The 22591-nt window shown below is 37.2% G+C and overlaps 1 protein-coding gene across 1 annotated transcript in view; it reads right to left on the bottom strand.

The window, feature by feature from the left end:
* Positions 1-22591, bottom strand: part of MYT1L (myelin transcription factor 1 like) — a 314679-nt gene that overhangs the window by 253831 nt on the left and 38257 nt on the right. Inside the window, exons 2-4 of the mRNA XM_036751619.1 lie at positions 17888-17942; positions 17672-17705; positions 17302-17364 (exon numbers count right to left, since the gene is read on the bottom strand). Coding sequence (XP_036607514.1) covers positions 17302-17364; positions 17672-17705; positions 17888-17942 — 152 coding nt within the window. The remainder of the gene's footprint in view (positions 1-17301; positions 17365-17671; positions 17706-17887; positions 17943-22591) is intronic.

Below are 22591 nucleotides of genomic sequence, written 5' to 3'. Positions count from 1 at the left end.
CCTTCAGAAATTGCAATCCACTGTATTTTCCTCAGGAAGCCCTATTACCTCTCAACTTCCCCAGGCTCCTCTGAGCACTCAAAGTGTCAAGAGGTTAGGTTACACAGAAGCCTTCAGCTCTTAGGCTGAAGAAAAGCAGGTGTTATTATTTCATTCCTTTCCTCTCCTCTCTGCCCACTCTCCCTGCTCCTAAACTCTCTGGGGAACTTACACACAGTTCATTCAGAAGCATAATAAGCAGTCTCATTGGTTGGTGGGGCTAATGAAGGAAGTCTAGAGCATCCCTGAATCATGTATACATTATTTATGAAAAGAATCTCTTATGAAGTATTCACTCCTCCTGCCCTGCCCCTTTCCTCCCCAGCGTCTTAGGAAAATGCATTTACTCACATATGAAGCATGTCTCTTGAGATGTCAAATATAGCATAAGATAATACAGCTTTCCACAATGTCTACTAAATGACAATGAATGGATCTTTTTAAGACTATGAGATTATATGAATTGAGCTTAATTCTCTTTCTCATTGGAGAGAAGGGAAGGGCAGTTTGTCTTAAAGATGTAGGAGGAGCCAGACGTATTGATATGTGCTCATACCCATATGGTGTACATTATGTGGCGTATAAAGCCACACCATCATCAATTATCATCGTAACAACAAATTACATTTATATAGCACTTTATAATTATCTTATTTGATGACAGCTTGGCCAAGCAACTCTTTGTAAACTCTTTAGTAAAAGAGTAAACTCTTATGTAATAAGGTAGTCAGGTACCCTCAACGGGAGGGCATTTATAATTGCTGGATGTTTGCAGGGCATGGTTCAGCAGAAGGGATCATAAGTCCATAAATTGAGAATTGGAAAAGATGTTAAAGGTCATTTGGTTCAGCTCTTCATTTGATAGATGAAGAATGAGGAAACCGCTTCTGTCTTCCTTTCCTCTCTTCCCCCCAACCTTTCTCTATCCAACTGTGACCTCATATGTTCCTGGAAGAGAGGCAGCAGTGTCATAGGAGAAGATTACCCTTGCTTTGCTATCTGTTTTGTGTGTGACATTGGATAAACCATTTTACTTCTCTGGGCCTCCATTTTCTGAACTGTAAAATGAAGGGGTTGGACTAGGTGGCTTCCAATTTCCCTTGCAGTTCTAGATGTATGATTTTCGATCCTAGAGTCATGAAGTCCTTCCTCTGATAGATACTGTGTGAGGCTAAGTCATTTATACTCTCTCTGCTCCAGGCAGCTTTTAAAGCTTCTAAATTATACTAACATTGGTGGAGGGAGTTTCCACACCGGGAGTTCTTTATATAGATTAAATTTGAGTTTGGGATAAAAAAATTCTGGGAAAAAGAGGTGGGCTCTGTTCCAAGTCTAGGGATATTTTTCTACTCCTGGCATTGCTGATTTGGCTGTTTCCTGGCAGCTAGTGACTCTTGCCTCCTGTCAGACCAAGCCTGAGCTGAAGAGGGAAAAGATAGCAGGAGGTAAGGTGGCCTGACAACTGTATGCAATTAAAAAGAAAAGCACATGGCCTGTGCTACCAAAGGGCAAAGGAGAAATTGGCACATGTTGTGTTTTCTTTTATAAGCCCTAGATGAATTATAGATTCAGAGAATTGGAAAGGCCCTGTGGGGGCCATGCAGAACAGGCTGCCAGCATCAGACAGGGCTGTTCCTACCTCCGCCTAGTCAGACAGGAGCCTGCATTATTCTTGCATATCTCCAAGGAAGGTGATGGCACTACTTTTCTTGTTTAGTAGATTCATAAATCTATGGTGTGAAGAAAAAGCAGCTTGGATGCAATTTTCTCAATAAAAACAGATATTTTTGGTCTATTGTCTTTTCTGCATCCTTTACTAACTTCCCATCCAATCCTCTTGGCTGCTCACATATGAGAGGAAATTAGTGGGCCATAGTAAAAACAGGAGTCAACAGGGATACTTGCTCCCTGGCTTGAGACCCACCTGTCTATAATGTACACTGATAGAATTATGAAAGGGAGTTACTCTTGGGCTTATTAAGGTTAGGAAAGGGAGGTAATACTAGTGTGCTGATTGGTCTGTTATTTTTTCTCCACCCCCCCGCCCCCACCTGAACAGATGCTTTCCTGTACATATATAAATACTATACATAAGAGGCAGTGGGGCATAACGGATAAAGGGTTAGCCCTGGAGTCAGGAAGCCTTGGGTGCAAATCCTGCCCATGGCACTATGTTATGTATGTGTTACCTCTTGGTACCCTGAACAACATTATAAGACTATAATTCACAGGATGCCAATCTGCAATGGTGGTGGGAATTTTCATGCCAGAAGTTTGCCACACCAATAAAATAACAAGATTAATCCCTCAAATCACACACACACACACACACACACACACACACACACACACACTTGAATAACTTTCTTTGGTAATATGTGCATATTGGGATTTGGAGTTATAGATCACATTTCACGGTCCAATGTTAAATAACATTATACTTTTGGCGCTGAAAAATTGGCCTAGAGGCTGCATTTTAATAGGTTTGGGGCAAGACGGTACTGGGGAAATGGACATATTTGTATCTGGAGTCAGAGAACCTTGGTTTAAAACTTGGCACTGCTAGCTACACAACCTATCCCATGTAAGCTTGGCCAAAATATTTGCCCTCTTTTTGCCTGGATTTCCTCATATGTAAAGTGAGCAATTTGGGTTTTAAATTCTCTAAGGTTTCTTCTACATCTAAATTTTATGACAAAAAGCATACAGTGGAAACTAAGTGGGGTCAAATTTACTTATCACCAACTACCTGCAAAGTGGTGACATCTCCCCTATCAGTTTACCTCCTTTTATTTGTGTTAAAAACCCACTAATAAAATATTATTACCCAATGCCTCAAAAAGTCATTTGTCACTAGGAGAATGGTCTAAACACCAAGCAGGAGTACTGTTCCTCACATACGGCATTCCATTTCCTAACTCTCAGCATTTTCCTTGGTGATCATTCCTGGAATGCTCTCTCTCCTCATCTCTACCCGGGGCCTACCTGGCTTCCTTCAAATCTGAGCTCAAATCCTACATTCCATAAGAGGGCTTTCTCAGACCTCTGTCATCTCAGTGTCTTCCCTCTGCAATTTTATAGCCAATTTATTCTGTATAAATCTTGTTTCTACATAGTTGTTTTCCTGCTGACTCCTCCATTAGAGTGTGAGCACTTTGAGAGTAGAGATTGTTTTTTGCCTCCTTTGTACCTCAGTGCTTAGCAGAGTGACTGGCACATAGTAGGTGCTTAATAAATTCCTTTTGTCTTGTCTTGTTACCAGGAGTGGCCCCTAGTGTCTATTACGGTGAGTGGCTGCTAATCCTTACATTATGTATATCTCAGGGCCTTTGTTGCCTCCTTTCATCAGCAGAATATGGTCACACACACAGACACATCCCCAAAGAACCTCTCAACATTTGAATGTGAAATATTTAGCATCTTCCCTTTCAAATAAAATGTGAATTGTATTTCTGCTATAACTTTTGCATACAAGTTTGGGGATATGTTCATAATTACAAAGGCCACTTTGTGCTAGATGTATATTTCTGTCTCTCTGTGTCTTTGTGTCTCCCTCCCTCTCCCTCTCCCTCTCCCTCTCCCTCCCACCCCCCCCCTCTCTCTCATTGTACAGATGGATCAACCACCTCTGACATTCTGTCTTTGAATTTTTCACGTTCATGTCATGCTCCTCACTCCTGGCAAATTGAGATCTACAAAGCTGTTGCTATTGATTGTATCATAGATATTCTCAACCTAGATGGTGGTGGAAGGAAATGACCTGTGGTTTCTTTTGTGGAGTAAGTCCCGGATGATAGTTGCTATTCAGCAGAGCCGCACACAAATTTCTGGTGTATGTTTTAGAACTGTGTTTGTGCCTTTTTAATCATTAATCAAGAAATCAGACAACGAGCATATAGCTAAATCTAGACAGCATCCAATACAGACCTCTAATACAGTATGGATTCTCTGTCAGTATGTTTATTTATGGTTTGCTATATTCCATTCGAAAATTTCCTGTGCTCTTCCTCTTTTTTCTGTAGTACAAAATTAATTTTGGAAAATATTTAGATTAAGCAGTGGTTCTTTATCAAAATATAAAAAAGTTCTTAAAAATAAATTTTATCAAAATATCCAAAATATTCTCTTAATTTCATGTGTTATTATATAATTTTAGACTCTAGTGTTATTACAATGCACATCTAATCCTATATAAGTATGTGTATATATGTATACACACATATGCATACATATACGCATTTGTAAGGATTGTTGTTGTTCAGTCATTTTCAATCATGTCTGATTCTTCACGTTCCATTTGGGGTTTTCTTGGCAAAGAAACTATAGTGGTTTGCCATCTCTTTCTCCAGTTATAAGGATTAGCAATCACTCATTGTGATAGAACCTAGAGGCCACTCTAGGAATCAAGTCAAATCAAGAATCATTTATTAAATACCTAGTACATACCAGGTACTATAAGATATATCTATTTATATCTATATCTACATCTATGTTAAAGTTATTTATTCACAAACATATACATATATGTGTGTGTGCACCCACATATATGTATATATTTAAAGAAACTAGAGCTGAAACAGACCTAAGAAATCATCTAGTCTAATCTTATGTTATTGATGAAGAAATTGAGGCACATAAAAATTAAATGACTTCCTGAAGGTCGTAAAAGTATCAGAGGGGTTTTGAGCCCATCTTGTGATTCCAAACCTAATGCTCTTTCCACTGCCTCAATAGATGCATCTGAAATATATTATTCTGGGACTGATGAAGTATATGTGTGTGTATGTATGTGTGTATGTATATACATGAAGTATGTATGTATATATGCATATGTGTATAACATATTCTTACCTATATTGCGTATGGGGTTCAGATCTCTGATTTAATCAATATGGGGAATTCTCAGTATAGGAACTCCTTCCACTGATGCAGATAAGCAAATTGCCAGCAATTTTCATCTTACATAGTCTCCTGGGGGCACTGAGAAGTTAAATAGCTTTCTCAGGGTCACATGGCTAGTAGGCATCAAAGACAGAGCTTAAACCCAGGTCTTCACAATTTCATGTTTTGTCTTCTATCCACTATACCATGCTGCTTTACACACATGAAATAGAATGTAAACAATTGAATATTTTTTTTTACAAAGTTTTTCCTTAGGAAAATGTCCAGTGGCTAACTATATCACAATTTTAATACAATAATAAAGGTTAGCTCAATTCAGTCCCAAAAGAAAATGGTGTCTATAGATTGATCCAAGTATTCACACAATTAGCATGAACATGCCAAGGGGGAAATGCTAACAACTAGGGAATCCACTTGATTGGGTTCTCCACTTCACACAAATGCCTTGGTGGCTCTCGAATTTCTGCACAGTGTGCAACCTTGCTCTGCTATCAAATTAATGTTAAAATATGTATGCCCTGACTTCTGATTTATAATATCAGTGACAAATAGTAAAAAGGACAGGCATGCCATAAAGTTTATGGATGGAGTGATGGCATGCACAATGATGTCTCATAAAGAATAAGGGGGGGGGGAGAGTTATTTATTCTTGTGGATTCATGAACTAAAATACAGATAGACTGGCTGTGTGGCTGCGTGCATGGAATTTTTCATAAATATCCCACAGTGCACCCTGTTGTACAGCAGCCATACATTAATTAGAGCATTCGGCAGACACTGCAATGTGTTACACTCACCCAAGTGAATCTTCATTTTTCACATGCAGGGGCTTACTAATTAAAATCAGCTTTGCAATTAAATGTGGAAAATTGTGTTAAACTTTCAAGCGTGGTTAAGAAAAAAATGTAATTATTTTTAGGGTATTTTATTTTGATGCAAATGAATTTTCCATCAAAGTGAAACTGGTAAAAGGGAGGTATGAGGGTCTCTCTCACTCTCTCTCTCTCTCTCTCTCTCTCTCTCTCTCTCTCTCATTCTCCTCTCTCTTTTTTTGTATTATAGATGCTCCTCTCAGTTGCAAGTTGCAATGCTCCCCTATATCTCTCTGCCAGCACCTGGCTCTGTTCCAATGCTTTTAGTGAGTGCTATCTGTCAAGGCATGAATAATACAGCCCCTAGGCTGTTGGCAGAATCCAAATGAGGCATACATCAGGAAGCAGGCACTCGGCTTCAGCTCCAGAACATGCTCTTGTGAAGACAGGCAATTATTCACCCGAGGCTGCAGCCATGGCAATCATACTGGTGGGTGAAAAGGTATAGGAAATGAAAAAAGAATTTTTTTGAATAAGAAATATGGCACAGGCCAGAGAATATTCAATAATTTTTGTAATAAGAGAGAAAATCTATTTTTCCTCATGTTTGAAGATTTTAGTTTAAAGTTTCATTTGAATTTTTGAGGGCTCATTCTTTTCTAAATGGGGAAGGACATAAAATAACTGGGATATCCAAGCAAATCATCCAACTCCATGGTTGTTTCCTTTGGTCAATATGCCAAAGCTAAAGGACACTTTGAAGACAGCAAAAAAAAAAAAATAGATTTAAAAAATTCCGTGGTCAATAAACTAATAACTCAACCTTTAGTGCAAGATGAGCATAACTGAAATCTATAGTAATACAAACATTTCCAGAGTAATATAAATACAGAAGATTCATTAAAAAACCCTATGGAAATATGAATTGCCTAATTTCCAATATCTTTACCAGGTATCTCCTAATCTGACAGAAAAAAAAGACTAGCATAGAACTGCTGATGTGAAAAAAAAATCTCCTGATAGACATTTCTATTATCTTTTTGTGTGTATATGTGTGAGTTTGGGGGCTAAATGCAAAAACTACTATTTAGAAAAGAGAGAAATCCAATTAATTTCTAACTTCCTGGGTGGAGCGTGCATGATAATTGCATGTGAATAGGAAATATTAGATTCTGCTATGTTTTAATTTGATTTTTTTGCAAAGATATCAATGAATGATTGTTATTTCCATTTCTGATTTTTTATTAGAAAGATTTCAAAATATAGAAATCATAATGAGATCATGTCCACTAAAGTTTAGCTAAGATCATAGGAGGGCAGATTTTGAACTAGACAGCACCTTAAAGATGACCTGTTTCTAAAGGCTTCATTTCACAGATGAAGAAACTGAGACCTGAAGAGGAGAACCGACCTGCTTTGAAGTAAAAGAGCTAGGATAATGAGAGGCTAAAATCTCACATAAAAAGTTTAGTGTCTCCCAACGCTAATTTTCAATTTGGCTTTTCTAAATCAAGTTGTAAATAAGGAAAATAAATTGTAAAGATAAGTCAAGATTTTTTTTTTATCTTAGCCAGGTATTTCAAAGGTATGCTTCTATAGTAAAGACTTTTCCATCACAAGTCTGAATACCAGCGATATTTGTTGTTAGGGACTAACTGGTCAGGCAGCTAAGTGGCACAGTGGATAGAGTGCTGGCCCTGGAGTCAGGAAGACATGAATTCAAATTCAGCCTCAGATACTACTAGCTGTGTGACTCTGGGAAAGTTACTTAACCCTGTTTGCCTCAGTTTCCTTACCTGTAAAATGAGCTAGAGAGGGAAATGGCAAAACACTGTATTATCTTTGCCAAGAAAACGTAAATGGAGTCATGAAGAGTCAGACATACTGAACAACAACTATCGAGTAGATCAGTCACATGTAAACCACTTTATGTGAAACTTATATCAGGAAGTTCATGCCCTTTGTAGTAGATAACAAATTCCACATTTTCATGGTGTCGAATGAGCAATGTCCAAACACTTAAAGTAAGTGCCATCAGGTGGCCTATTTGGCTATTTTCAGGTCCTTCTCATTTAGTCAAAAGCAGATTAGACTTGTAGAAACATATCTTTTTTGCACGTTTGCTTCGGTTTTTATAATTATGCAAATTCACTGGCCTTTAGCAGTTTGATGTTTGCAGAACACTTTGCTGCAAGGTATGCAATATAAGTTAAATCCTCATTTTATAGATGAGGAAACAAAGGGTCAAAGGGATGACTTGCCAAAATTTATTCTGCTAGTGAGTGTCAAAGGCAGGACTCAAACCTAGGTCTTCAGATGACAAGTACAATGCTCTTTTCTTACATCATGTTGTTTCTTTTATACATGTGAGAGTTAATTCGTGCCAGTATCTATACACATTAGGCCTGATGAGTCCCCTGTTTTTTTGCGGTGAGTCCTAATCTATAAATACTTTAGCCTTTGTTTCCTCATCTGTAAAATGAAGGATGAGGAAATGAGGATATTGTAGAGAAAGCACTGGATTATGGGCAACTACTTTTGTCACTGTGTGATAGTCACTTACTCTCTGTGAACCTTAGTTTCCTCGTCTGTTAAGCTGGGTACCTTTTAACATCACTCCTAACTCCAGATTGTATGACTAATAAGCTCTGACTTTATGACGCCTCTATGACACCTCAACAAGGAGATGATTTGACAGCAAAACTCAGCAGGCAAGCGACAAGGAATGGATGTTTGTTGAGGAGACCCTATCTTATTAAGCTCATTACTTTCTAGCCTAGCCTTCCTCTCTGTGAGAAATGCCCCTAGGAAACAAGGATAGAGGAGGTAGGTTCCCATCTTCTGATCACAACCTTTTCCTCTTCCTTAAGGGCATTTCCTATCAGAATTTCAAATACCTGTAGAATATTGAGTAGGGGACATGGTTGGATGCTCCCTCCATTCCTAAAGGTTTGATATCTACTAATATCTCCAGAAGAAAAGAACAAATACCAAATTCATCAACTGGCATTCTGATTACATGTCTTAGGGAGTTTACTATTTGTTAGTAAGACACTATGACTTGATTACAGATTCAGTCCAAAAAAATGTTGACTGAATTTGGGTCCTTGCTAAGAAATGTGGGGAAATGCAAACACTACCACTGGCTCAAGGGTTAAGTCTTAACTAAGGCAGCAGATTTTACATAAAATACACCAACAATTAACTTAGCAAAAAAAAAAAAGGATAAATAGGTTCCCAAAGAGAGAGGTGTCATAGAATAATGAAAAGAACATTGGATAGGAAATCAAAAAAGGTGGAATTTACTACTTATGGGAGCTTGGCAATGTTTTTCACATCCCTGAACCTTGGGTTTTTTATCTAAAAAAGGGGACAACAATTGCCAAATCAGCTACTTTTTAGAATTGTAAGAAAAACATTACATATGTGTTTTTTTTAATCATTATTCTAAATGCATGAATTTGTTTACTTTTCTTCCATATTATAGGTTTAGATATTTAACTTTAGGGTTAGGCCTTTAAAGACTTAAAATGCCTACACACACATATACATGTATACACACAATTTATATACACATATAATATATAATACAGATATTATTTTATCAAACATATGTGGTTTATACTACATTTTAGATAATAATTAATCCCTAGTTAATGTTACTGAGACAGAAACTATTATCAGATAAACAATCTCTGTCCTGCCCCTCTCCACCAAAAACAATAATAACTTAACAACCTTGTATTTTTAACATAGCAGCATATCTTTGGTTAGTAAGATGTGTTAATAGAATTACATGATATTTTATGGGGGTAAATGAAAGTTCTATAATGGAATAAAAGAAAAAACCTTGTACAAGGACAAAGTGAGGGAAAACGTGACTTTATGATAGCTCAAGTGAAAAAGACCTGAGTGTTTTGGCACTGGTTTACCCTCTTCTCTAGGTTTCTAGAACACTGCTGTCTCTTAGTTCTTCTACTTTTCAGACCACTTCTTCAGTCTCTTTGGCTGGAACTTTATCTAATTATGACCCCTTCATCTTTGGTGTCCCCTAAGACTCTATCCTGGATCTTCTTGTCCTCTCCCTCTTTGGGGATTTCATCAACTCCCATAGGTTAAATGATCATTTTTAGGGAGATGATTCTCAGATTTATTTAGCTCTAAACTCTCTTCTGAGTTTCTGTCTCATATCTACAAATTGCTTCTTGGACCTATCAGAGATATCGCAGAATAGAACTCATTTTCTTACCTCAAACCTTCCCCTGAACAATTGTTGAGGGCACCACTATCCTTCCAGTCACCCAGGAAGATTGTGAGATTCTTCATGTCATTCTCGACTCCTCACTTGTACTCTCCCCACATATTCAGTCTGTTGCCAAAACTTGTCATTTTTAATATTTACAACATGCTTCATATATGTTCCCTTCTCTCTGTTAACTCAGGTGCCATGCTCATCACCTCACTCTTGGACTGTTGAAATAGTTTCATGGTTGTTTTGCCTGCTCAAATCTTTTTCTAGTCAAACCGTTCTCCATTAAGCCACCAAAATGATCTCCCTAAAGTGCAAATCTGACCATATCATCCCATCTCCTCAATAACCTACAGTGGCTCCCTATTATGTCCAAGACCAAATGCAAACTCCTATTTTTGACATTTAAGGGCCTTAACAACTAGACCCTTTCCAATCTTTCCAATCTTCTTATATTTTATCCCATTTTACAATCCAGACACTGCCATTCCTGGGGTTTTCTGCCTGTGGCCGTGGTACTCCTGACTGTGCCTTTTCACTGGTTGTATCCATATTTCCTGGAATTTCCTCCCTCATCAACCTCACTTTCTGGCCCCCTTCAAGACTCAGGTTCAATCCCATCTTCTGTAGGAGGCCTTTCTTAGTCCTATCCCTCCCATTTCCACCTTCCTAATAAAACTACTTTCTATTTAAAATTTATATACCTCATAGATATATTATTATTATTAATTGCTATGTTATTGCCCTATTTAGGATGTAAGCACCATGAAGATGGGGGCCATGCTTTTGCCTTTCTTTGTATTCATAGTCCTTCATACCTAATTCAACAGCCTCATTTTAGAGATGAGGTAAGGAGAAGGGAACTAGCTCGCCCAAATGTTAAATCATGGAGGGATTTGTAAGCATACTCTGACTCCAATAGTGTGGAATGACATCTACAAAAGCAAAGAGCTAGGTTGCCCTGACAGACCATATGCAGAGCAATAGAGGTGACAATCCCACTCACCGCCACCCCCTCCCCCATCAGATCATATCTGAAATATTGTGTCCAGCACTCTAAATGCTCTACAAATGATGATGTAACTAGGTACAGTCAATGGACTCAAAGCCATGCCATAGCGAATTCAAAAAATACATACTAATTACCTACCATGTGTCAGTCACTGTCTTTAACATTGGGGTCACAGACAAAAATTAAATAGTTTCTGCCCTAAAGAGCTGACATCTGCTCAGGAATACAATATTTTCTAGATAAGTATAGTACAAGTAAAATTGAGGACAGAGAAAGTACTAGAAATAAGGGGGTAGATGCTGAGGGATATGCTCGTAGAGGAGGTGACACCTGAGTTGAACACTGAAGGAAGCTGGGGCAGCTTGGTGGTTCAATGGAGAGAGCACTGGCCTTGGAGTCAGGTGGACCTGAGTTCAAATCTGGCCTTAGATACTTCTTAGCTGTGTGACCCTGGGCAAGCCACTTAACCCTGTTTGCCTCAAGTTTCTCATCTGAAAGAAGTGGCAAACCACTCCACTTTGTCAAAGAAAAACTCAAATGGGGGTTACGGACAGTTGGGCACAACTGAAAAATGAGTGAACAATGACAGTAACAAAAAGGAATCTGAGAAGTAAGGATAAAGACAGCACATTCCAGGCATGGGGAATGTCTAGTGTGAATGCACAGAAGTGGTAGATGGATTACTAAGTTTGGGGAATGTGAAGTAATTTGTCTGAATCATATGGTTCGGATAGGAGAATAGTAAGGTGAGAAGTAGGTGGTAGTCAGATTGTGGACGACCTTAAATGCCATGATAATTGGCTCATACTTTATCCTTGACGTAATAGGGATCCATTGAAGGTTTTTGAGTAGGGGAATGGGAACTAGGGATATTTATCTTGGAGAACAGAAGACTCAAATGAGACAAGAGAGCAGTCTTTAAGTATTCGAAGGGCTGTCATATTGAAAAAGGATTAGTCTTATTCTGTTCTAGGGCTTGGAGTTACAGGGAGGCAGGTTTTGGCTCCATGAAAGGAAAAAAATTCAAATCAACAGAGCAGTCAAAAAAATGGAATGAGTTCTCTCCCATGTGTCCACTGCCACTTGAGGTATTCAAGAAGATTCTGGATGACCACTTATTAGGGATGTACTTGTTGAGGCAGTATAGCATGATGAGAAAAGCACTGATTGGACTTGGGATCAGAAAACTAGGTCTAAAATCCGGTTCTGCTATTTATTAGATATGTCATCTTGAACAAGTATTTTATCCTTCTAGGATACAGTTTTTTCATCTGTAAAGAGGTAATAGTCATAGTTGTACTACTTAATATACAAATTTGTCTTGTGAAAATTAAATGAGGTAACACATATAAAATATTCTCTGCATTAGATTTGGGTTGAAGGACCTAGATTTATATTCTGACTTTGCCACTAAGTATCTTTTCACATTTGGGCAAGTTACTTCCCTGCTCTGTGCCTCAGTTTCTTCATATATGAACCAAAGAAACTGGATTAGGTGAATTTTAAATAATCTCAAGCTTTAATTCTATGATGTTAAGACACTTAAGCCATCGTTATTATGTTGTAAAGGGGATTTAGTAATTAGACTAAATTTAGACTAGATGACTTCTAAGGTCCTTTTTATTTCTATGATTCTATAACTCAAAGTAGATCCAATGAATATTTTGCATCATGCATCTGCTTAGGTATATTTTAATTTCCTTACAAAGGTTTGGATTTTTTAAAATGTAATTATAAATCTAAATGGAACACTCTTTAGATGATGAATCATTTCACCATTTGGGGTTAAGAACTCACAAAAAGTAAAATTGACATCTGACCTCTGACCTTGCTGTTTCCTCCCCCAAAAATCAACTAAAGAATTTAATTTTTGTTTCAAAGTGAAGTGAGTAGCTCAGCTAAAATCTTCCTCCAGTACTTCAGTATGTTGTGGAAGTGACTTTGGCCCCTTGGGGGATATATGAGAATGGCTCATGTTTTGGTAAATCCTGCCAATCTGGAAAGACTTTAAGTATGGCCCAGGTGATGAAATGGATATCCTTTAACAAGGGGCTAATTAGAAGACTGGCCATCAGGTCATGTATTTTCAATTATTTATTTATTTATTTTTTAATTCATTCATTCATTCATTTATCTGTCTATCTATTTATTTATTTATTTTTGGCAACAACAGCTCATGAATACTATCTGCTAAGGTGTGAAAGGGTTGTGAAGTATATGGGAAGAGGAATTAGCCACTATAATGAAACATGGATATTTCAAGTATTGCAGTAAATTGATTTGCTTTATGAATTAAGGGACATTATTATCTTAATTGGAATTCATTAATTTTAAAAAATGAACTCAAAGCCAAATCTTCTTAAAAAAGAGGACAAAATATTGTATTTTTAAAAGAGCAACAAAAATGGGAGGAGACACATATTTAGAATATTCAGAATTTTAAAGCTAGAAGGGAACATCCAGGGAATCATTTAGTCCAATCACTTCATTTTACAGTGCAAAAAATAGTGGCCCATAGAGAAGAAATGCCTTGCCCAAGGTCACATGACTTATAATAGCAGAGTCAGTATGAAAACTCAGAGAATCTCCCTTCAAATCCACTGGTCTTTCTACACTACAACATGCTGCCTCTCTTTGCTCAAACATATAGTGTTAAGCAAATATAATTTTTTTGACCTTCCAGATATATAAATACATACACACATATATGTCTATGTGTGTGAGTATATATATATGTACACACACATATGTTGTTGTTCAGTCACTTTTAATTTGTGTCCAACTCTTCATGACCCCATTCGGAGTTTTCTTGGCAAAGATACTGGAGTGGTTTGCCATTTCCTTCTCCAGCTCATTTTACAGATGAGGTACTGTGGCAAACAAGATTAAGCGACTTGCCCAGGGTCACACAGCTAGTAAATGTCTGAGGTGGGATTTGAATTCATGAAGATGAGTGTTCCTGATTTTAGGATCAGCACTCCAACCACTGTGTGACCTGGTTGCCTCTCTCTCTCTCTCTCTCTCTCTCTCTCTCTCTCTCTCTCTTTCTCTCTCTCTCTCTCTCTCACACACGCACACACACAAACACACACCCACACACAAACAGTATTCATTAAAAGTCCCTAACAAATAAAATACATGCATTCTTATAAGATGAAGTGAATAATTAAAAAAATCCTTTCAAAATCCACTAGAAGCATAAATATAAATTCTCCTTCTGCAAAAAGAAAAACAAAACAGAATAACAGAATTTTTGATTTGCAAAATATCTTAAATGTTACCTAGTACAACTCTTTCATTTTCTGGATGAGGAAACTGAAGTTCATGTTGGTAACCTAATTTGTCCAAGGTCACACAAAGAGTTGGGGAAAAAATGGGACTGGAACTTACGTCCTTTCATTCCCAGGCCCATGCCTTTTTTAATTAAAAAAAAAACAGGGCAAGATTTATTTTGCATATGTTTTTATGAGAATTTCAGGATCCAGAAGTGAAGCTATGTGCTAGCTTTTATTTCTTTCTGTTTTCAGCATTTTATCCATTTTTAAAAAATACATCACTTTGCAATGATCCACCACAATCCCTCGCTTTCACTAGGAGTAATTTCCCTTTGTAATAAATAGGTGCAAATTAGTAAAACAAATAAAGACATTGCTATGCAGTAAAATGGATGTCTCACTCCATTCCCATAGTCCACCACCTCTCTTTTGAGAGGTGGAAGCATGCTTTACTGTCATTCCTTTGAAGGCATGATTGGTAACTGAACTGCTCAAACTGTGCTCTTTCCAACATATTCTAATGCATCTGTCAGCAATTCCTATTCAAACTAATCAGAAGTCTATTAACGGGATGTAATCTGACTGGTGTATAGATAATTAAGATAGCATAAATAGAGAGAAACTTGAACAACTAAAAAAATGGGATTTTTTGGCATACATTTCTAAATTTACATGCATGTGTGAGTTCTCCTCAAGATTTCATCCAATTAGCAGGTCTAAGATTCAGGCTGTTCACATACTGACAAACCAGAATCATGCCTCAAAAGCAAGATGCAGAATTACCATCTTATAAGTACACCTAACCTAACCTTCCTTATCCTTACTTCAATTGCTTGTTCTGTTCATTTGGAATAAGATGTCTATAAGATTTCATATACACACATGCTCTCACATACATTACTCAGATTAGGTGTGTACACACATTTGTACACTCACATAAATAGTATGCAATTTGGCAAAGAATGTGTAAATAGCAAATTGGAAACTGTTTATGTTGAACAAATTTTAGTTGTGAAATAATTCAAATTATACCTAATTAATAAAATATTTTCACAAGTCATACTGTGTAATTCCTTTTGTACACATTGCCTTTTTATTCAACTACTAATTTTATTCAACTGCTGACTGGCCAAGAAAGTATAACAGGAAGACATACTGCTCCTTAAATAGATATCGGTTTTATGTTCAAAAGGAAATAAACAATGATGTATTTTCTACTTATGTGAAAAGTGTGGTGTGGTCTCATGAAATTATTTAAATAATTTTAAAACTCCAGATTCTAGTTACATTATTCCTGAAAATGAAAGTGAGCTATCTTTTCTTTTGTTCTTGTTAAATATCAGCCATTGACAAATCAAACGCACTCTTCTGCTAACTTAAAATTTTCTTGCTTCCTTACAATATAGCATAGAGCAATTAATTTGTTTAGTAATTAACAATTGTCCCTTAATTTTCCTGAAAGACAATCAAAATAATCATTTCCTTTCCATTTTATATTTCTGAAAAAGAAATGCTTATTTGATACTGAAATAAAGTTGCTATTTTGGGTTCTATGGTGATAGTCAACTCTAGTTTTCCTAAAAGGAATGTAAGCTGTGTATTACTAACCTAATCTATAATGACTTTGTACTTAAATTTTTCTTCTTATTTTTGGTCTGCTTCTATTATTTCATCTAAATGAGTAACTTGGTATTGAAAGTTCCTTTTCTGAGGTCAATCAGAATTTTTTCTATAACTTACAGTCTTTGAGAATTGTTTGGAGGCACTGAGAGGCTCAGTGACTTACTCATAGTCACATAGCTAGTATGTGAAAAAGGGAAGATTTGAACTCAGATCTTCCTGACTTCGAGGTCAGCCTTCTATCTAGTTTGCTGCACCAGTTCTCTTTTTCCTTAAGTGGCTAAAAATAGACATTCTCAAAAAATGCATAAAAATCTACGACAAATGTCATGACTTCTTGGTTGACAATACCAGTGGTCATGTTGTCTGCTATTTAATTTTCTATACCAATTTTCTTAGAAACACTGGTGTTTATATTCTTATATTTGAAATGTTCTCAGCCATTATAACCAAGGTCTGAATGCTGAGGGTTAACAGTACACAGTTATGGTTTTCTCTGGAGGCTAACCCACTGCAGTATTTCAGATACTTGCCCTCCACTCCATCCCAGGTAAAGAAACACAGAAAGATTAGATTGCTGTATGAATTTCAGCTACAGTTTGAAATATGTAATTTGGTTTTGCTGTCTTATTCCCAATAATAATCTAAACACATTCTTTTCTTGGGGGCCTCTGCAGTTTGTTCCCATTGAGAAGCTAGACTAACACTCTTTATGAGCATAATATAATCATTTGGATCTCCAAGTCTCATTATCGCTGATCTGTCCCAGACTTTGACCTTTGAGGCTAACCTTATCACATGACTACCTCTGTTTCAAAGCCTATGCTTTGTTTCCCGATATTAACTATGTTAAATGACAGAAGTCGTCGTAGCACAAGAATGTCACTGAGGTCACATTTTAATTTGCCATACGTGATTTACAGACCTACCATGATGAAAATGAGAGAAAATAGAAGGAAGAAACAAGAGTTTGCAGTGAAGTGGTGGGGGATGGCGGGTCATTTCAGCATGCCATCCCCATGATAATCATTTACACATTGGCAAGAAAAATGTATATTAAAATGGGTGAGGGTATCTGTCTACATATGTGTGCGTGTATGTAGCTTCTGGCTAATCAAAATTTGTGCTGACTTTTATATTATTATGACTTTATGCCACGCAGAGATGGTCAGGTTGGCTCATATTCTAAGAAATGCTGTAACTGTGTAAGACAAAGAGGGAGTTTCAAAGGGAAAGAGGAAGGGAAAAAACCAACCAAACAAAAAAACCCAAGTATGAAATGTATTGTTTTCCAAGAACACTCAACCAGTCATTTTCACCATTTGGTTCCGGTCATTCAACAAGGTCACCAAACCCTTCCAGTCACATTGTTGGAAAGAACACCAGAATTACCTTCTATGTCTTGCATATTTGCCACTAACATGACCGCTACCATCACAGCCAGGAGTGGGGCAGCTGAAAAAAAGGAAGAGAATTAATTACAGAGGTGTTTTCTGCTGCGGAGAGATTATACTAAAAGCAGGCAGTAGGTTTTGCCGAGATGGAGGGCAACAAAGACAGAAAGAGAGAAATCAAATAACTGAAGGGAAGGAAAAAAAAGAGGGGGGATGCTTTTTATTAGCAAGTCTCAGGGGAATTAATTTCATCAGTGCAGCAGGGCATGAGCAAAGCACCAATGAACTTGAAAGTGCATTATACCCATTAAAAGGCATGAATTTTCTAAATTGCTAATGGGGATACATTTTACACTCAGAGCACTAACCTGAACAGCTCCTGTATGGCTGGTTCCACGGGAACTGCAGAGAGATGGAAAATATATAAAAATTTATTATCTATTACAAGTACCCCTCTTCTAGAGAAAATTACGAAAAAGGTTGTGCAAAAGCAGGGGTCAGAATGAATCGTGCAAAGAGATTCTGGAGGATGAAGGTCACCCTGAGCAGGAGCCTCCAGTGATTTAGTGAAGCAGCAGACGTACCTCGAACCCCTTTGGAGCGTGTGCGATGGCGTTTCTCGTCGGCATCCACCTCCATCTGGGAATAGATTAGCAGGCAGTCAATGTTCTTATCCTGCATGCACAGACTATCAATGTACTGAGTGGTACCAGCTCCCTCACCATTTATTGACAATATTTTAATTCCATTTTATTCTGCAAAGTGAAGTTCCTGGGAGGGGAGTGGGAGTGGAGGAGTGAGTTTCAGGAAACCTAGATATATTATTTAATGGCAAACACTGCCTGCCTCCCCCCACCCCACCTCAAAGCCCCATCATAGGCAATGTTTAATCAACAGACTTGCACCTTTTTTTTTTCCAAAATGTTTTAAAAAATGAAAATACATTGTATTACTCCTCTTTAAGTAGTTTTTCTTACAAGACAGCTGAGGTTACTTCGAGATATACTTTCAAATATGTACATCACTCAGACTTAATCTAAGAGTTAGAAGAGAAGTCTATTTGTTCATTCTGTACCTGAACAGTAATTCCCTCTGTATTATCCTCCAGGGGTGGGGATTCTGTGGCCTTGAAGCCACGTGTGTCCCTCTAGGTCCTCAAGTGTGGCCTTTTGAGTGAATCTAAACTTTACAGAACAAATCCTTTTATTAGGGGGTTAAGTTTAGATTCAGCCAAAGGGCAGCACTTGAGGACCTAGAGGGCCACATTTGGCCTCCAGACCGCAGGATCCTCACCCCTGTTAGTCCCTTCCCTTTCACAGGGATCCTTAAAATGAGGGCCTGCACAGGGTGGCAGTTACATGTACGCCTCCTATTACACATCTGTAGCTAAGGCCATAGGAGAGAATTCTTAAGTTAAATGATCACTATCTGTGAAGTTAAAAATGAAACTTAAAAAAAGCCTAGAGGCATATTTCCCTAAAACAGAAGGTTGTGGAATGACCAAATAGGAACAAAAACAAAATCAAACAGGAGGGAATGAGTGAGAGAAAAAAAGTGAGAGGGAGAAAAAGAGAGGGGAAGAGAGGGAGAGAGAGATACAGGGAGGGAGAGGGAGAGGAAGAGACAGATGGAGGGACTGGGATGGAGGAAGAAAAGAAGAGAGGGATAAAGGGAAACAGAGGAAGAGGGAACTAGGAAGAGAGAAGAGGGAAAAAGTGAGAGGTGGAGTGCAGGAGAGAGAAAGAGAGGAAGAGAAAGGAGAAAGAAGAGAGAAAACAAATACCTCATGTCCCATCTAACTGAACTATACTTCTTAGTTTTCATTCATATAGATAAATCAGATCTCTTTGAATAGATTTGGACATTTCATCATTGGCATGTAATAACATATGTGTGTAATAAATAATTTTATAATGTATTAATAATTAACCAACAGCAGATCTACCCAGCAACCTTTACTGGAGAATCCTCCTTATAACGGAGAGGCCAGTAAGTGATAAGCCACTGAAATGACAGCTGATCTCTACCCCATGACATGAATGTGACTTCAGTTTTCTGAGCTGTGATTTCTCTGTCCTATCCATGTGTTGATGTTCAGATTTCTAAACAGAATAGAGATGTCAGGTACTGACACATGTACACTATACTATAGAGTAACAGACTATACTATAGAATAACAGACTTCCTGGGCTGGTTGTGATTTCATAGGCAGTTCTAAGCAGTTTGACCTGATGATATCAATCACTTTGATGAATAAACATTTGCTCAGTGCCTGCTATGGGGTCATCACTGTGCTTGGCTCTTGGGGTACAAATAGAAAAATGAAACAGTTCCTGCTTTCAAGTGGCTTACATTTTACATACAGAAGTCTGTGTTATGGCTGACATAATCTAAAGATATCTCAAAGAGGGGCATATCTCCCCCTTTCCCAGGGGAGAAGATCACAGAAAATGCTTTTACAAAAAAAAAAAAACGGTACCAACAGCTGCCCACTCCCTCATTTCTATAAGATTTTTCTGATTTTTTTCTATGCACGTATCAAGGGTATCCATTATGAAAATGTAAGTAGGGAATAGGCAGACTTTCTTAGATGATTTTCTATAGCAGATGACAACTTCTTTTAGAAATCATTTTTAAAGTGCTAATAAGCCTTTCTCAATTCTGAACTGAGTTGGGGGAACTATTTTTAACCCATCTGTATCATTGTACAATATTTTCTATGTAGTCAATTTCCAGTTACTTGGGGAAAGTCATTCATGGGGATGGGATAACCTGAAAAAACCAAATAGGTATACACATAAAATATTCATAGGTATAATTTTTTGACCTTATTTTCACTAGTAGCTTTCACTTTGTCCCCATCAGCGACCATGCCACCTCACTCCTTACTAGCTTACTTAAAAGTGATAACATTGATTAATTTGGATTTTACAATCACTTATTTCTTATAATGACCATTGATGTTGTGAAGATACTGGGCAGAAAAGGGTCTAAATAGTTGCTTATTGGATAGTTGAAGAGTTGTATTTTGTAAAATGGGTTTCTAGACACCAACTTCAATGTATAATAATCTTGGAATGGAAAAGATCCAGTCCTAAACTTTTTGTTTCTACATACCTATCCCTGAATGAAAGACTTTCATGTCACAACATTTAAAAGGTTGAAGAGACATAATTTATGGCTACTTTAATAATTTTATTAATAATGCCAGCATGTTTACTAATAAAAGGATGTTTATTTGGTTGTCTCTCTCTTAGACCAAAGACAATCTTAGCTGTGGGCTCACGGCTTATGTGCTCATTGAAAGAGGGGTGTCCTCAAGGGTAGCAGTCAACTCTGATTGGTTAACAATTAATAAGACAATGAATATTATACTGAAGGGCTGAACCTATTCAAATGAACTTTGACTATGTCATTTGCTTTTAAGCTACCCCCAGCCTTGGACAATCTATTCAAAAAATTTATTCCCCACCTAGAGCAGGGAGGGAAACTGATCTGGTTGGGTGGAGTAGCAATATCCAGAATGAGGAAAATGTTAATCCTATCTTCTATCAGTCCTGTCCTTGACTGATTGGACAAAGAAGTAGGACAAGGGAAAAAAAAAACCTTGGGTCTCCTCAATTTTAATGATTGGTGTTAATATGAGAAAGAAATAATCATTTCTCTCAGTGTTAACATAGATACACATACTTTAGTCTTTCTATATTCTACTAACAAGCCCAGAAGGAAAAACTAGAAAAATATATTCCATTCCAGTCTACGTATTTCAAAACTCATAGGAACTATATGAATCCAACTACAAAACACTCTTTAGAGAAATAAAGACATACCTAAATAAGTGGTATGATATTAATTCTTCATGGTTGTATAATGTCAATATAATTAAAATAGCAATAACGTGTAAATTAATTAATTATTCAATGCCATGCCAAACTACCAAAAGATTACTTTGGAGAGCTAGAAAAAAATAACAACACTTATCTAGAGAAAGAGAGGGTTATTACCTTTAAGGGAAATAGTGAGAAAAAACAAGACCTAGGCTAGGAATACCAGATCTAAATATACTGCAAAGGCAGGAATTTTCAAAACTATTTAGTATGGGCTAAAACATGGGAAAGTCAATCAGTGGAGGAGGTTAGGTAGACAAATATGGAAACAAATCAACTTAATATTAACTTTCCACAAAATCTTTCTAAGTTAACTATAAATTAAAGATAACATTCACAATAAATTCCAAGAGTATTGGATGGTGGGAGGAAAGTAAAGTGGTTTAGTGAAAGGAGCACTAATATTTAACTGGGCTTTGCTACATATTCCCTAGGACCTAGGACCTGGGACAAATCATTTGGCTTTTGCAGATTTCAAGTTCCCTGTTTATAAAGTGAGGGTGTGAGACTTAAATAATCTCTAAAGTCCCTTCCAACTCTAAAAACTGTGATCCAAGCAAGAAAATGAAAGATATGAACTAGTTTGTATTTTTAAAGCCGTTCTTTCATTTATTCAGTAGAAGTATTCTTAGGTACTTAATAGCATTGTACTTGGTGCTATGCAGAATACATAGTTAAGTACAAATAGGCTGCTTCTCTGGAGTTGCTTGTATTTTAGTAAAGATCATACCATATACACAAAGATAAATAACCATAATACAAAGCAGAATGAGATAAGGACTTAAAAAAGGTACAATAAGAGGCTATGGAAATTCTGAAGAAAGTTTATCTAAGGTAAACTATCTTCCTCACTGAACCTCAATGTCCTTTCTCCAGATCTTGCTGAATCCATGTCCAGCATTCTGTCCTGATCTCTATGTGTCCAAATCCTTCTTTCTCTTTAAGGCCCAGAACAGGGACTACCTTCTCCAGTTCTTCAAATCTCCAATCCCCTTACTCATTTGAAAGCTTTCTCTCCCTCCTGAAACCTTTCTTGGAATTCTACCTAGATGTAGCTTTTGCTCTCATCACATCCTATCTTGCACATGCCATTGCCCTTCTAATAAATGCCAAGCCCCTGAGGGCTAAGTTAATATTTGTAGACCCAGTACTGAGAACAGTTCCTCGAATAGTAAGTGCTTAATAAATGTTTGTTGAATCAAAGTAAGCTTATAATTAGGCACATCTTTGCAAACATTCTTATACTTTGTGTGGTGAGGGTAGGGTACTCTGGTTGGCTCAGTTTCTTCATCCATAAAGTTTCTACTTTGAGGTGCATAGATTAAATTTCTCAGTGGAATAGTAATATGGTTGCTAGAGGATACTATAAAAATAAAGCTGTATTGTTAAAGTAATACCATA

Source organism: Trichosurus vulpecula, chromosome 3 (assembly GCF_011100635.1).
Source record: "Trichosurus vulpecula isolate mTriVul1 chromosome 3, mTriVul1.pri, whole genome shotgun sequence".
NCBI classification, from domain to species: domain Eukaryota; kingdom Metazoa; phylum Chordata; class Mammalia; order Diprotodontia; family Phalangeridae; genus Trichosurus; species Trichosurus vulpecula.
This window is presented reverse-complemented; position numbering and strand designations above follow the sequence as displayed.